This window comes from Haemaphysalis longicornis, unplaced genomic scaffold (assembly GCF_048455015.1).
Source record: "Haemaphysalis longicornis isolate Haplotype H1 unplaced genomic scaffold, Haemaphysalis longicornis Haplotype H1 scaffold_3, whole genome shotgun sequence".
Lineage (NCBI taxonomy): Eukaryota > Metazoa > Arthropoda > Arachnida > Ixodida > Ixodidae > Haemaphysalis > Haemaphysalis longicornis.
Window position 1 is genome coordinate 3,942,007 of NW_027526335.1, and position 17,172 is coordinate 3,959,178.

Genomic DNA, 17,172 nt, shown 5'->3' on the forward strand with positions numbered 1-17,172 from the left:
TGTCGGGAAAGACCGCAGCGTTTATCGATACTTTACGAGCAGCTGCATGAGCGATCTATAGTACCAGAAGTACTTAATAAGGTATGGTATCAGGAAACCGTCAAAAATTAAATCGCCGACCAAGCGGCAGGCATCGCAAGAAGAGGGCGGACATCGCTGCCTGCGCTGATTTCAGGTGTTGCTGGCAGCCCTTCTTGTCTAAGCGATCCGTTAATACGAATTTAAAGAGCTTCATTGAAGAAGTGCTTCCCTTCCCTTCCCTTCCCTTCTAGCCCCTTTACAAAGTTTTGTCGAAACAGCGTTATTACATATTTGTGCCGGAATGGAATGCAGCTGCCATCGACGTTATGAAGAGATTCGAAAAATATGCATTCACACACATCTTAACATTCCGCACTTTTCATTAGTTTCTCCGGTTTTTAAATAATCGACAGTGCGTTCATTCAGCTCTCATTCTGTCTTTTAGAACTCACGTTTTCCGCAAGGCTTTGTGTCTGGCGTAAAATTCAAGACTATGTATTTGTCTCTTACGTCCATCAGAGGTTAGTAACGCATAACGCCCCATTCATAAATCATGTTGTATATTAGTTCTTGTTTTGTGTATCATTTGTAGTTATTTTAAACCATGATAGCTTGTCCACAGATGCAAAACCTTTTTTCTTCACCCGCGGTACTTTGGCGAAAGGGGACCATAACAAAATAACTATTCTTGTAGTTTTTCCTTACCCCATGACCTTCAAGGGCTTACAGCTGAAGTCAAGTCTGCGAGAAGAAACTGTCAGAAAGGGGGGCGGTAACTGTTCGGGATAATATATGTCGTTTGGCTAAAACAAAGAAATGGGCCTCAATAAGGAGATCTTTGAAGGTGACATTCGGTGTCGATATCAGCGCCAATCTTTCTCTATCATCCCCACCATGCTTTTTTTTTATGGGCTTATTTGAAGATTTACACCTTGAGAGAAAGACAACATACTTGCCACCCAGCCCTCTCCCTGTTGAGTAAACTTTGCCGCTATCCGTAATCCATTTTCCCATCACTCTTAAAAGTTGCTCCACCCTGAGATATCTCGAAATACATAAAACTGACGCAACCGTATAATAATCGATTAAAACACGATCTCCTGATACGAATATGTGGCTTCGGGACGTGGGGAGGCTCTTTGTAACAGCGCACAATCTCGCTATGACGTAATTTACGAACACCGCTGACCACACTGGGCCGTCGTACCCAAACATTGCGCCGCCAGAGACCGAACGTGGCCGATGCGCGGCCATACCACAAGCGTGGCCCCCTACGGAAGAACGCGCATCGCCGTCGCACGTACACTCGCTGGCTAAGTTGCCCGGCACGACAGCGGTGGTGGTGGCAGTGAATCGATTGACGACGGTGTTCGCGTGCCGCCAGCAGCCAGGCCCAGAGACTAGGCGCCCCTGGGACGAGTGGGCGGCAAGGGGGGGGAGGAGGGAGTGCCCGCGCTCGCGACCAGCGATGCGCGGCCCAGATTAACAGCCGCGGGTCTCCGCCGCGGACAAAATGTGGTTCATGGCCGCCAAGCCGAGGTGAAGGGGACTCCGCCACACCAGCGACCAACCTGGGCAGCGGCGGCGTAATGTTCCCGCACTACGTGACTTCGATACGCGTCCCTGCAGCTCCACCGCCTACCGCTCTCTCTCCGCGCACTCGTACGCCTCGCTCTCACCCGTACAGTTGTATATATTTCTTTTCCGACCCCCTTGGCCTGCCAACCTCGGAAGGCGCGCTAGTTCCTGCGCGTCGTGGCTAGTCCCGACAACATCACGTATGCGGCGCAAAGAGACTGTCACGTGCGGCGCCACGGCCAGGAGAGGAAATTAGTACGCGGGAGCGGCAGAAAAAAGCCGGGGCCGAAAGGAAAAACAGGAGAGAAGCGACAAGCCCGAGTGGGCGCATACGCTGCCGACAAGGCTGGCGGTGTTGGTGACGAGACCGCCGCCTCGCTCCGCGAACTCGTGGTATGTTATGTGTGAGCGCGACGGAACCGAACAAGCCGCGCCCCTAGTATTTGTGTCGACGGGGGAGGGAATGCGCAGAAGAGAGAAAGCGAAAGTGCTAAGTCAAGTTCCCGGACGTAGAAAAAAGATTGGAGCTGACTGTGACACAAATTGGACTGAACGGCCTACGCGGGGGGAACAGAAAGAATCTGTGAGAGCCGAAATGAGCACCAGCACGTACTCCGAACAGAAAGCAACCCTTTGTGCGTGTGCGATCGCGTGCGCCGTACATTTACTTGCGCGTTTCCAGGTGGTAGTTGTTTTCGGGAGCGATTCTCCCCTTCCCCCATTCCTTTCCCAAGGAGGGCTCAGAAAAATGGAAATTATATGGTTCCTGCTTTCGCAAACCGCAAACACGTTCCCACATCAGGTGTTCTGAGCACACATTTGCCGAATTAAGATTTAGTAAGAAACATCCAGACACCATGGCTCGATGGTGAAAGCTAGAGAAAGTACGGTATATGTTTATATGGGACCCGTGAGAGCGCAGATGCTGCGGTATATTACCACATAAGACCGGCATCATTATCCAAAATTCCTTAACTGCAAGAGTAACTTCTCGCAGTGCTGGAACGGGTTTGGTAACTCCCAATTACCGGGCCTGTATGGCGTTACATGTCCCGTTTAAAATAGGCAGAACCCACTCTAACCTGAATTATTTCACACAGAACTCGCACAAGACATTTGGATATCGTAGCTTGTTTTTTCCTCAGTTCAACACTCATTAGTTGGTTCAATGCCCAGTGCCTGCAGCTGCCCATTCTGGTTGAAGTGAGACACGGAATTTCTCTAATTGACGACATTTCTGAAATAACTTGACTGGCTGGAACAAACTCTAAGCCATTCGCTAGAGCGAGGCTTCCAAGAGGAAAGTTTCTTCGGCGCACCAACCAAACACGTGATCGTTATGTGTGTACGATGGGCCGCAGAAGTTACGCCTCTTAAATCAGGCTTCCTCGTCTCCACCGCTTGGATCGGCGGTAAGAGTAAGAGACCGGCAGCCACAAGACTCGGTTTTTGGTGTCCACTGCAAGGAAAGATAAACCACGACCAAGCGCTTCATTACCATTTCTGCATGTTCCTCTCCTTCCCGCCCAACAACTGCAAAGTTATAGTGTTCCGTGGCAAAGCCTTCTCAATGGGCCCTTCCCTGCTCTGTTACCTTTCGCCCGTTACTGAACACTTGCCATTACCCAAACCTCCGAAGGAGGGGACATTTGTTTTAGCTTTCAGAGCCGAGAAACACCTCAGAAAACTTAGGGCAAAAAACTAACATAAAAGGCACCCTAATGTATCCACATACGTGACGAGCATTCACCATGGCTGACTTTCCCTATTTTGAAACATGCATTAAAGGGAGCATTCCAGCAAATCAATCGTTCTTAGCAACCCTTTTTTTCTCTTGTATATTCCGCTTTCTTACTGATGCTTGCCTCCTAGCTCAGCGACGCCACCCAACCAGGATCCCACCACGGAAGGGACAGCGCACCAACATCAGCAAGTGGCTTTCTTAGAACAGCGAGCGTGAGCGAAAAAAAGAAAAAAAAAACACGGGATGGCGTACCGTACGCCCACGCATCACGATTAGCCCTCGCGCATCCTTATACGCAGCTTTCGAGGTGTTTTCGGCCCATTAACGCCTCACGCCAGCCTCCGCCACTGCGCCCCTTTTCCGCCTTTCTATTTCTCTCGTCCTCACCTCCTTCATCGCTATCTTTTGCCCTGGAAAGAACTCGCCCTCCTATCTTTCGCCCTGGAAATAGAAGCGGTAAGTACGGCATTTTAGAACTGATTTCAACAACATTTTTGTGAATAGCTTTTTAGACACGTCGGCATTTCCCCCTACCGCGCTTACTCCCTGTATATCTCACTTTATCTCCTCTTATTTTAGTCTTTATCTCTTCAAATTTCTTTACCCGTGCCAGTCTGTATCGCCGCAGTTGTAGGTTTTTATTACTAAAACCGTACATTTCTTTCTTTTCTTTGTTCGGCTGCGTAAACGATTTCCCCTCAATTTTGAGAGTTTAATTTAGCTTTAATTTTGAGTTTCCACCGCAGTTCTCGTCTTGACAGCACTGATGCAATGTTGCGCAAGCATGTTTGAAGCCGCTGGTGGGGAGTGTACAAAGTGAAACGGAGACAGGAAAAATACTTTTTTTTTAGACTTCTCACTTCCGCGTAGCGTAAGAGCAGCGTTGAAGAGGATCGCAAAGTGCGTGCTAGCATCACAACCATGTGTGGGCCTGCAACTTTTGAAGTGAATTGAAATGGGACGCTTGAAATGAAACTACAGCCTTTTTCACTCGCGTTCCAAGCTGCCTGTCTTCAACTAAAGATCCTAATTTTGAGTAATTAGCTCCATGATTTATTAAAAATGCACAAATGCGGACTGTTGATACAATACCTTAACGCTACGTATCTACCTGGATAAAAATGAAATGCACTACTCACCATTTGTACTTCAGAGACTGTGCTTATGCTGATGATCTGCATAGTGACGCCGACTTCCACTGGAACGCCTGGGTGAGACAAAAATACGGGAGAAAGCACTGAGACACAGTGCCGTATTTTGTAGGCTGCATTGTCACGAGTAAATATTCGATTATTCAGAACAAAATAAACGGCTACAAGAGAAAAGGGATGCAGGCACCCAAAATTATGAGGTATGTTATGTGGTAGTTTAGCTTATTGAAAAATGCGGCAGTAAAAGTAAGTGCGCTTAGTGGAGTCCACTAGATATATTTCGTTGGCACAAAATTCTAAGTAATTCAAGTGAAATGGCTCAGAGCCCCCACAGATGCATATTGCGATACACAAATAGGGCGAGCGACACATCCAACTTATTGCGATATACATAAAACGAAAGCAATGATCATATAATTTGTTGGCTGGTTCATCTGGAAGGAAAAGCGCCCAGAAGCCAGGCGGGAAGGTCAGGAGGTTTAGGCCACAAAATGTAAGCATCAACAACGTTCTGCACAGACAAAGCAAACAGAGCCAATAAGACCCAGAGAGAAAGTCTAGCAGAATTCATGAAACACAGACACGGTTGCAGAAAAAGCTTTCCGGATTTTTAATGTTTATGTTTTCCCGCCTTCGTTTACACGCTTGCGAGGCTTCAGATCCGCCCCGTGTGCCAGGTGGAGGCCAGTATTGCCAAGATGGCGAAGCCATTACGGAATTGGTGAGGTGCCATAACATCCGTGGTCCGTTAGCAATCGCAATCTTTGCGCCCTTTGGCGGACTGAAGAAAATGTTGAAAAGGAAGCAGACGAGCGACGAGGATCGAAAGGCTGGTCGGGTCGTGAGTGCGAACGAAAATGACACGGCACAGCGGAAAGGACACTCATCTGTATTTTTCTCCGCGTTGTGCACGTATATAAAAAAGCGTGTAAATGAACTGCGCAAAAACAATTCTGAAGAAAGACAGCAAAAAAAAAACTTAATTTAGAAGAGTCCCAAAATTTTCTAGAATAAAGTTTCCGTGCGGTAGAAGGTTCCCGCTTTCGTTTTCCGAAGCGAAATAGGTTTGTTACAATGAAATGAAGTGTTCCGAACCGCATTCTAAATACACAGTCTGGACCCAAGGAGCGGACATCACCACAGCTTCGTCATCACGTTTCCTTTAGTCGATGTCCAAATAATGAACTATACATTGAGTATCACTAACTGCGTGGTAGTAACGATCGCAACAATTCATCTTGGGCTTCCCCTCTGTAAAGCGTGCTTTACAGCAAAGTGTTTGCTATAGTGGCAGAGACAGCGCAAAGGAAGTGGTGTCTAAGCAGTCGGGTCGTGTTCGTCCCCCACCCCCTCCATCCTCCCACTCCCCGAAGGTTAGGAGAAAGAAAAAAGAAGGAGGAATAGAGGATGATGAAACAGAGAGAGAGAGAGAGAAAGATACAAAGACAGAGAGCAGAGGAAGAGAGGCGAGGTGAAGGCAAAAGAGGGAAAAACAGATATACTAACCCTAAGAGGAAGAACTTGGTACTGAAACGTGTCTCCAATTTTCCAATTAACATGTTTACGCACATTCAAAGCCGGTCCACGGTTTCGCAACTTTTTAGAAGTATTTTTTGTATGTCATGCTTTACTTTCAGGACGCTAGCAACATAGTATGCTCGAATACACTGGATATCTTTGAGTGGCGGTGGAGGACTGTGGGAGTGTTTGTGGCAAACAACAAAACAGGGAAAAAGTGAAAAACAATTGTGTCTGAACGGGCAGGATGTGTTTCATTGACACGACAAACTTGGAGGAAGCTCGGGATTCCTATGGCACGGCCGAGTTGAACTCGTGACGCTCGTGCTGGCGGCTGCTGCGTCGTGGTTCATGTTCACGGTAGCCGTAGCAGGCATATATCTATCCCGAAAGATATTTTTCATTATCGGAAGAGGAATTTCGAGCTCGTTTTCGTCCCTCAAAAGTAGTATGCATTGGCAGTGCAGTCATCAGGCACCCAAGCCCACTTTGCGACGACTCTGAGGGGGCTCTCCCTCCATGGCTGCCGAGGAGCAAGTGCTGTTTGCGCTACGCGACGGACACCTTCCGCGGAAGCGGGGGTAGCGACCTCACCAGCGATCGCCACCAGTCGACAGTCTGCCGGTAAGTGTGCAATAAGATTACCACAGACACATTCTTTGCCTTTTGTATCGAAAGCTACAATACGCTACCTCGGACGCTCTTCGCGGGGTGACCAGCTTTGATCTTCGTGACCAGCTTTGACCTTCGGTGCTATAGGTCAAACATCACCCCCTTCTGCAAGCAGCGCCCGGAACGGAACAGCGGCCCGATGGCGGGGAGAGACACGTGGTAGGGGACAGATAGGCTTGTTCTTGCATGAAACCCGCGAAAACTTAAACAAAGACAAAGGAAGCGAAACGCAAGGACAGCCGCTGGTCTAGAAATTAAAGTTTAATATCAAGGAGGGTGAATATAAACAGCTAAAACAAAACAATAAAAAGCTGCGCATGAGCAAAAAATTGGCTCCAACCCACGCTGTGAAGGGGGTTGGAAAGCAAAGCTTTAAACAACACCCACAACAATTGCCCATGCGACGTCACTTGAATTCACACACGTGGCTCTACAAGGAGTTAAACGAAAGATTCTACCACCCGTTACTTGGAATCCACGGGGGCGGCGTCCCGAACGCAGCAGCGTCGGCCACGGCCAGGCTAAAGCGGTGGACGCCGCCGCAAAAACTCGGCCGTGCGTCGGCGAAAAAAAAAAAAATAGAGAGTAGCGTCTTTCGAAGGGTGAGACCGCGGGACCTAGCCATCCTGATGTGCTAGCTTGGGGCTACGCCACTGCGCGTCACAAGCGCAGACACCGAAACAATTCGACATGGGAGCTTGGTGATTCCGAATTATACCGATTTAAACTATTTAGTTTAGTAAGTTTCAGAATTGCGAGAAAGCTAAGGGAAGTTTTATAATCGTTATTCATCAGGACAAGTTGCTGCTTCCGCCTTTTGAATACATCCTAAAACACAACTGAACTGGTATTCATCAATTTAGAAAACGGAGTCCTATTCGTGGAAAGCAGTAAGCAAAAACTAGCGTTTCTCTAGCGGCCACATGTCTGTATGTGGTCTATACATTTTGTTTTCCCGCCTTGAAAAGCAGTCCTTAACGTATCTTTGTCGTAGGACCACGTAATTCTGTCAGGTCCGGGATACCCAGGAGGTGCTGTCGAACAAGTTAATCAAGCCGTGTGAAGAAAGTGCGCAATGGACGCGAAGCTGCGCCAAAACAGGCCCAAAACAATGGTCGCTAAAGGAGAAGACACAGCGGTACCGCTGACGCACCCTCCGGCGACCAGGCATCTCCGCGCGGGGAACGCTGGGTGCATTCGCCGCGCCATCCACAGTGTGCTAAGTGAGTGAAACCCTCGGCCCTACGCGGCCGCCTCTGCCGCGTTGGGAGTTTATAGTCCCGCATGCCGCGAAAGAACCACTGGCAGGTAGAGGTAGAAAGCTCTGCTTTAAAAGGACGCGCCATGAAGGCTTCCTGTAAGACTGAAAATAAAAAAAAATCATGAGCCATTTTACTGAGCGAAGGTGGATGACGAGCGCGAGTGTTGAGCCCACGACACAGAGCAACACATAATTCTGGACAAAAGAACACTAATCTATGCTGAACTGTATAATTAAGGAAAGTATATAAAGCTCGGTGTAATAATAGAGTCGTTTTAGCGGGTAATTGTGATATATTTGTTGTTTTGAATGTTTCGATAAAACAACTTACAACCCTTTTTCTGTAAACTTACTACCCCCGCAGATGTGTATGTGTGTACAGCAGGCGGATATTTCGTAATGTTCACAACTTCACTGCGCACCAACTAATCATGACAAGTAAATGAAAGTGGGCGCAATGCTACAGTGGCCCCATAGGCCTTGAGCTTCCGCCGGTAGCTGACCACTGGTCCATCCCCATGAGTGAGTACATGTGAATGGTTAGTGGGTGTATCGACGTCGCACCCAGATGGAGATTGGCCTAGCCCCCGACCTAAGCTAAACATTTCTTTTCTCGTTCAACACTGCGGACTACGACGATAACTTGACGGTGTGTAGACACGCGCAACTGCCTGCACGACAAGCGGAAAGGCGAGATGCGGCGACGTGGCGCTTCCTGCGGACACGAACAAGTACGTAGCTGCACGCACAGTTTGTCGCCGCTCGTCCTACTGTAACGCTTGGCAAAAACAAAGCTACGAATGTGAAAAAGGAATAGTAGTGCAGGGAAGGTTGCCTTGGGATTGTCCTCGGCGCTACTCGTGAAGGTGGCCATAAAATATTTCACACTATGCGTAAACTAAAGTGATCTGTGCAGTGCGGTCACGGAGTGACATGGCCGATCTATATGCTTTGGAACCGCTGCCATATAGCGCGTCTTTTGTAGCGTGAGCTACGCTGGCCGAGGTTGAGCAGTTTTCTCCGCATGCGCAAGCAGCAGTGTCGTCTCACGGCGCACAGCTGGCGTGCCGGAACCGCCGCGACTGGATTGGATTGGATTGGATTGGATCGTAAATCATTTTAGCAGCAGTAAACATGATAATCAGCTGATCCTAGACAACCAGGAAACCTAAAAATAACCAGCTGAACCTTAGCTCACGCTACGTATATCCTGGCGTAGCCGAGCTAAGCCACTGCTAATTTTACTTATGCACTTTTCTTACGTGCTTCTATAAACTACTCTTCCTCCTCCTTTTCAACAGGAGAGCTGTTTAGGCCGACACAAATCCGTCCAGCGGCGACAGAAAACCCCGAGCGCACGTGAGCGCGTGCCTCGCGGCGACCGACGCGCCGAAGACGATGACGACGAATCTGTCAAGCCATCCCAACACACGCGCGGATACGGCCACCGGATCAGCCGAAGAATAAATTGGGAATACTGTGCCAACGTATCGCGGCGGCATCTGTGGCGCGATCTTCTCCTGGCAGTGCACGTGCGCTCGCGCCTCGAGTGGCGACAAGCGCAGCGCTGCCGGCGCCCAGTTTGCGCTGCCGTGTGCAGCCGGTACCGGCCACACCGAGGGACGGGTCCAGAAAAAGAGGAAGGCAAGTTACTCGATGGAGGGACAAAATTCGGAGGCAAAGAATCGACTCGAGCGGCTCGAGGCAGGAATGGTTGGAGGTCGATGGGAGGGGCCTTCATCCTGCAGTGGACCTAGCGGGCTGCTGGGGATGACGATGCAACAGACGGGTCTCCGACGAAGGGAGAGGGGCTCTGCTGTTTCTCCAGCCTTGCGCCGCCAGCGCAAGCTGCGCCAAGTTGTAATGCGTAGCACTCTTTGCCCAGAACCCTACAGCCAGGGCCGCGGGACGCCCTGCAATTCCACAAAAATGCAGACATCGCGCACGTTCCACCTGTAATCGCTATAATAGCGTAAACGGGGATGCAACAAAATTTTGAAAAAAAAAAAAAAAATATATAAAATAATTATGGAAACTGGCGAACCATGTAACACCCTGCATTTCCACAATTATGCAGATTTCTCGAAAGTTGCAAATGCTATCGTTATAATAGCGTAAATGGAGATAATTGGTCGGACAAAATTTTGAAAAATAAAAATAGGAATAATAAAAAATATGCGGAAAATGGCAAGACGTGTAAGCGATGACATATCCAAAATATTGCAGATTTCGCGTAAGTTCCTCCTGTAATGATATAATAGCGTAAACGAGATAATTGGTCGAGCGAAATTTCGAAAAAATAAGTAATACGATAAAGATAAAATAATTACCGAAACTGGCGAAACGTGTAACACTGATTTCGGGAAAGTTCGAACTGTAGTCGTTATAATAGCGTAAATGGAAATAATTGGTCGCACGAAATTGTGAAAAAAATAATAAAGAACAAAAATATAAAAAAAAATACCGAAAATGGCAAACCGTATAACGACCTGCATTTCCATGGCAATGCACATTTTGCGGAAGTTCCACCTATAATAGTTATATTAGCGTAAATGGGATAATTGGAAGAAAACAATTTGGTACATAAAAAAATAGGGAAAATATAGGGAAAATACGGAAAATGGCGAACCGTGAAAGGCAGCGCATCTCCACAATAATGCAGATTTCGCGAATGTTCCCCTTCGAATCGTTATAATTGCGTAAATGGAGATCATTGGTCGGACAGGATATTGAAAAACCAAAAAGTTTGACACTAAAAACTTACACTAAATCCAAGTGGCATAGGAATGCTGCGCATTAGTGGATAGTTCTCTGAATTCCTGCAAAAGTTTTTCGCATTGGGAAGACTCAAGTGTCACCTACAAAACGCACTCTCACTGGCGCGCTAGACATGTCAGCCGGCGCCCAATCTGTCCGAAAATGTTCGCCTCTTCTTTTTCTTGGCAGGGGCGTCTAAGTTCGAATAACGGTAGATTTTAACGCGGGGAGGCTTTTTTGGCGTTGTCCTTTTCCAACGCTTAAAAAATCCTGCTTTATGGTGTAAGTTAAGCTAGCTTTCTCTCTATGGGGTTACAATCACGCGTCATAACCTATATTCAGAAAACGCGATGTCTGCCTAAGGGAGACGGAACGGAAATGGTTGGGGGGTGGGAGGTTATACCTCTTTTCGGCGAAATATATTAGAATTGCATGCGAGCCTTAACTTTTCCCGGCTGACATAGTACTACATGTATAATGTAAGCTAGGCGGAGCGTTGCTTTTCGAAGATATTTGGCCATAACCAGTTCCGGACAAACGTTAACGCAAGATAAAATAGATCTCTAGGGTTCATAGCAGTCTCTGTATAAGTTGAACCTTGGGAGCAGATAAAAAATTTATCTTTATTGCGAGTTGCTTTTTATGCGCGGTAAATTACTTGCCTGTCACGCTCTCTAAATTAGTTAGACATATTACATGGCCACCGCCAACAGATAACTGATGGAGACAGCGTAAAACAGGGCGCTGCTTGGGGATGCTTGCTTGGAGGGCATAAAAACTGCAAACTGGGCACCGTAGTAGCTGGCGAAGAATGGGTGAGAGCAGCATACGCGGTGTATATGTATATTCCGAAAGAGGCTGCGCGACGTACGTGGCGTTAGCACTATTTTGTTATTCACGGCTGATTTATGCCCAATAAACGCCAGAAGCCAGTACCTTCCACAGCAAAAAGGTTCTCGGCACACCCTCGTCATGTGGCATAGCCAAAGCCACAGAAATATTAATGCGGGGGCGAAAAGGTTACGAGGCCGTACAGAAGATCTGTTTTGCACCCCCCTGGTCTTATAACGTCTCTTTTGAATTGCGTATTTTTCGTCGTGATCTGGTAATCAGCGAAGATGGAGCAGCAGTTTGCTGCATGGTCATTTTTTTAGCATTTAGCATTTTAGCATCATTTTAGCATTTAGCATGGTATGCATTTAGGAGCACTCAATCTCTCTACACAATCTTGCACCTAGGTTACTCATGTCGGTGCAGTTGTTAGAAATATAATTCCTGATATGTCCGCCATTAGAGCGGGCCGCGGTCCCTGCCATTTCTAGAATTGGAATCATATCCGTAGTGCTACAATTACTTTTTGTTGGAGTGTGCAAGTGCAAGGTGTTATATACGCGATTTTACGCTTTGTCGGGACGCCCGAGAGAGCAATCCGAATTTATCTCGCCTGATAATTTATTTCTCCCCTCTTTTACGATAAGGGTGAACCAGCATGCCCGATAAAAGATAACCCCGCTGATGGGAAGCTAACCACATGAGTGCCAGTTCGCTGTAGAGATACGAGCTCGGCACCACGTGCTTGGAGCACCCGACGCAGAAATCAGCGTTGCCTTATTGGCTGGTTGAGTACGGCGCCATCATGTGGTCTAAACTAAGCTTCTCTCTCGGGTGTCTTATTCCGTGAGGGCAACGAGGACGCACTTTTCCTTGTCGCTTATTCGCTTTGCATTTTGTAGTGTTGATTGCTTGGTTGCCTTATTTATAATGGTTGATGCAGGTTTGCCAACTTGTTATTGTTGCGTCATGTCAATGAAGCGCTGTCTACAGTCGCTTGCTCTCTCACTTGCTCGCTCACTTGCTTCCTTGCGTAGTGGGTAGCTAAGTCGCAAGGCCATTTTTCGAAGTCCCTGAACTTCATGACGTTTTCAGGGAAACGTACGCCGAAATTTTTTAAGACCATATTGAATTTCTCTCGAAGCATGATTTTGAAGTTATAGATAATCCATTTTTCATATTGCAGTCTTCCACTTTCAGAAAAGATGAGGTCGGTAGGACGCAGCGTTTGCCAGCTCTCCACTTACGAATTCGAATTTTTTGGAGAAATCTCATTTTCCTTTTCGCAAATGTTACGTTGGAAGAATACTGGGTCGCCTCTTGCCTCCTTCCCTTTTTTGTTACTTTTTGAGTGGTTTCTTTTCTTCTGAAGCACCAGTGTACCTGGCGCCACTCAGCCCTATGACTTACGCAAGAAATCCCATGCATCTTTGTGCAGACAGCGGTCAGGACACTCCGAAGTCGGCCGTCTTTCTTGCCAGTCTTGCGACATCACCCATACGAAGTTACGACAGAAGCGGTTTTACAAAAACTCGAGCCGCAAGGATAAATATAAAGGACTCAGTAGCGGAAGAAGACGACGGCGGCATTACCAAAATCGTACTGCTGTAAAATATTGCCAAAGTGTTTTTTTTTCTTGGGAATTTTGCTTGCCCTCATTTCACCAGGTTGTTCCAACGCTTCGTTCCTTGAGTGCCTTAACTGAGGGAGCGGCCGTCGTCAGAGGGCCACGCATGAAGTACCTATTTGGCGTACAATTATTGCTGCCGTATACTTCTACTGCATTTGCAACTACGCCGAGGTTATCTTAAAGTCAATTTACTTGCCTGGTTATTGTGTACGTATTATTCATTATAAACCCTTGATGTCTTGGCAGCCAAACAGAACACGAATCAAAAGCCTGTTTTCTGTTCGCGTAAAAAAATTGTTCTGACCATTGCAAATCGCAACTCATGTGAACACTGCAGCAGATACAGAAGCGCCCGTTAGTTTTAAGTATCAGTTTCGAGCAACAGCCTTTCTAGTTCCGGTGGAAGTTCGTTAATGTTGTTTCAATAAAAGTCAGCCGTTTGGGGTGACTGTTCTAGACATACCGTATTTGCTCGCATAAAGATCGCACTCGTGTAATGATCGCAACCCTCCAGTTTGCCATCAAAGTTCGATTTTTTAGATGCAGAGCATCTTATAGCGGGGGCCTGTCATGCGTCGAACGTGCGTCCGTCCGCACCGCTCCTCTTCACGCCAGCTGTGCGATAACGCGCGCTCGTACCCTCCTCTCCCCTCCTCCTCTCCACGCCGTCTGTGCGCTGTCGCGCTCCTCCCTCCGCGGCTCCACCCCCACCAGCTGTGATAAGCGCGCATGCGCGCCCTCTCTCATCCTCCTCTCCACTCCAGCTACTAGCGGGCGCTCGCACCTCCTCTCCCCTCCTCCTCTTCGCGTCGTCTTCGGGTTGGCGCGCTTCTCCCTCCGGGTGCTGATTTGATTGATTGATTGTAGGGTTTAACGCGCCGACGGAACGTAGGCGATGAGGCGCGCCGTAGTGGAGGGCTCCGGATTAATTTTGACCACCTGGGGATCTTTAACGTGCGCTGAAATCTCGTACACACGGGCGTTTTTGCTTTTCGCCTCCATCAGAAAAGCGGCCGCCCCTCCGGGTGCGCGCTCTCTTAGTCGCTCTCTTAGGCGCTCTCTTAGGCGCACTTTTAGTCTCATACATTCAAAGTACTCAAGCAATGTGTGATGATGATGGTAACCATTCGCAATTTAATACGGAATAACAACGTAACAACACCCAACACCGTAATACCGTAATTAACAACGCAATTAACGCCGGTATAGCAACAAAGATGCTCTGCATCCTCACGATCCCCCTCGGGGAGGTGCGGGTAATTTTTTTTATTTCCCGCGCAATGAAGGCACCCTGAACTAGCCGCAGCAATATGTCGTATTTGTGCCAAGTCTAGCTGATGATGATGATGATGATGATGATTGCTATTGGTATCCCCTTTGTAGCGGGGTGATGACATGTCATCTTACCAAAAAGGACTAATATACGTATGTTTTATACACTTCGCTTAATACTAGCACTGCTTAGGGCAGGCACAAAAAGCTTATTAGGCACAAAATACTTTCTTTTTCTGTTACAGGTGGTAACTGTCCTAGGCAATATTCCCATCTCTGCTTTTCGTCCACCAGCATTCTAATTTTCATTTCGTCCCCTCGACAGCCTTGAAGTTAACTTCCTCTGTGCTACCCCTAAATCCTAGGGCTTCTGGAAGCCGAATATTTCCCTCATGTAGATTTGGATGGATACCCTCACATTCTAACACTATGTGCCGCATAGTTTCTGTTTCTTTTCCGGAGACCACGCATACTCCATAATTTTGTGAATACTTCCCCACAAAGCTCTTAGTTTGCAAGCAGCCTGCTCTAGCCTCAAAAAGCAAAGCACTGCCCTGGGCATTATCGTAAAAATTTTCCTTTCTGATGTCCAGTTTCTCAGCCCTGTACATCTCTGACGACGTTTTAGCTTCCATTTTTTCTCTCCATTTATTCGCTTCAATCTGCCTTGCCTCTTTTTTGGTTACCTTGGCTGTTTTGGATTCTCCGCTGTTCTTTCCGTATTTCATCGTGAGCCTTCTAGTCTTTCTTAACCACTGCGTGTCCACGCTTTTCAAGTATAGGTACCTGAAAACCTTAGCTGCCCACCTTCGTTGATCCATTGCCCTCAACCTCATCTCAAAGCATATTTTACTCTGAGCTTCTCTAACTTCAAAAGACGCCCAGTCCGTATATCGCTGTACTGCTTCGTTAGTTGTTTTTCCATGCGCGCCTAAGGCCAAACGTCCTGACGTTCTCTGTTCACCTCAAGGCCTGATAGAACGTCTCATTTTAAGCAGAGTACAGCATTCGAAAATGTGAGACCCGGAACCATTACTTCTTTCTACATTCCTCTTACTACTTCGTATTTGTTATACCCCCCACAGAGCTCTATGCTTCATTATAGCTGCGTTTCACTTTCCCTTAACCTTGATAGTGGTCTCTCCTTCCCTTTCAAACTGGGCATAACTACGTTATTGTGGCAGACTCGCCGATATTAGCGATATTGAAAAGCACGAGTTCAATATTGATGAGGAAGGAACTTTCACTAAATGCACATTATGTACTCATAAGGCAAAGAAAAAAAACGTGATTAGGTTGTTGCGCCGGCAGCCACGTTTGTTTTGATGTCCCGCACTGTGACAGTGGCAGCCACATTGGTCGAACTGTTGTCCCCTCGCAGCAATCTCGTTCCGGCACGTTCCGTAATTCACGACAACACTGCATTTTACGTCACTTTGAAAAGCGACTGGCGGCGGTGTGGGGATTTCTTATGTTTTTGTTTATTATTTTTTATGTTCATGAAACATATCGTAAAAATTTTGACCCACAACTTGCGTTTTCTGTGCTCAAACATGTTTAGAAAAATTTCACCCCGCGTAATGAACGCACACCTAAGTTTGCGTCGAATTTTTTGGAAAAAAAGTGCATCATTACGCTAGTAGATACGGTATATATATTTACGTATCTCCCTGATCGGGACAGGGACATACAGCTATGCGAAGTGGAAGCTGCAATGGCAAAGTTTAGGCGCAACACCACTCCGGGACGAGATGAGATTATCAACAAAGCGCTAGTGAACCTCGAGCCTTTCTCGGTGACTGCTCTCACCGCGTACATGAACACCAGCTAGAAGAGCGGAACCCTCCCACCGGAATGGAAGACCGCAGAAGTGCGATTCATTCCCACACCTGGAAAGGAACCAGACATTGAAAACCTCCGTCCCATCTGTTTGACTTCTTGCGTGGGGAAGCTCATGGAACACATTGTCCTCCCGAGGATGCAGAAATACCTAGAAAGCACCGGAAAACTGCCACCCACCATGTTTGGCTTTAGGCCGCATCTTTCAACTCATGATATCCTCTTACAACTGAAAGAAGATATCATGATGCAAGCCAACAGCCACACGCCAAAAGCCATACTGGCCCTCGACCTAAGGGGGCATTTGATAATGTCACCCACCAGGCTATCTTAGTAAACCTCAATGGTCTAGACTGTGGGAACCGGACTTACAACTATGTCTGAGACTTTCTGTCAGGACGGAAAGCCATTACCAAGATCTGAGACATTGCGTCGGACCCCATCGACCTCGGTGGGAGGGGTACGCCACAAGGAGCGGTTTTGTCACCCCTACTGTTCAATATCGCCCGTATTGGCCTCCCCGCTAAACTAGGGGTCATACCAGATCTGCACCATGGCTTGTACGCCGACGATATAACGGTGTGGACTGGAAAGGGCTCGGTGGGGGAAATGCAGGACCGCTTACAACTTGCCGTCGACGTAGTCAATGAATACGCGAAGAGCTGTGGCCTCTCTTGCTCACCGCAAAAATCAGATTTCCTCATGGTGCACAGGGGAAGGCGGCAAGCCCAAAGCATCGAGATCGTCCTGGATGGCCATACCACCAGGCCTTGCCGTCATATCAAGATCTTGGGAATGTTCTTCCAGGCGGACAGCAGAAACACAGTTCTTATCAGCCGGCTCAAGCGCACTACCGAACAAGTTACAGATTTGCTCCGAAGAATAACGACGAAGTCTA

General features: G+C 47.5%; 1 protein-coding gene across 5 annotated transcripts in view; it reads right to left on the bottom strand.

Annotated features, from left to right (window-relative positions):
• The window catches only part of Rdl (Resistant to dieldrin), a 354,036-nt gene that overhangs the window by 249,373 nt on the left and 87,491 nt on the right, over positions 1-17,172 (bottom strand). For all 5 annotated transcript variants that reach the window (XM_077702173.1, XM_077702176.1, XM_077702174.1 and 2 more), the window contains exon 3: positions 4,483-4,550. In XM_077702173.1, the coding sequence (XP_077558299.1) occupies positions 4,483-4,550 (68 nt within the window). The remainder of the gene's footprint in view (positions 1-4,482; positions 4,551-17,172) is intronic.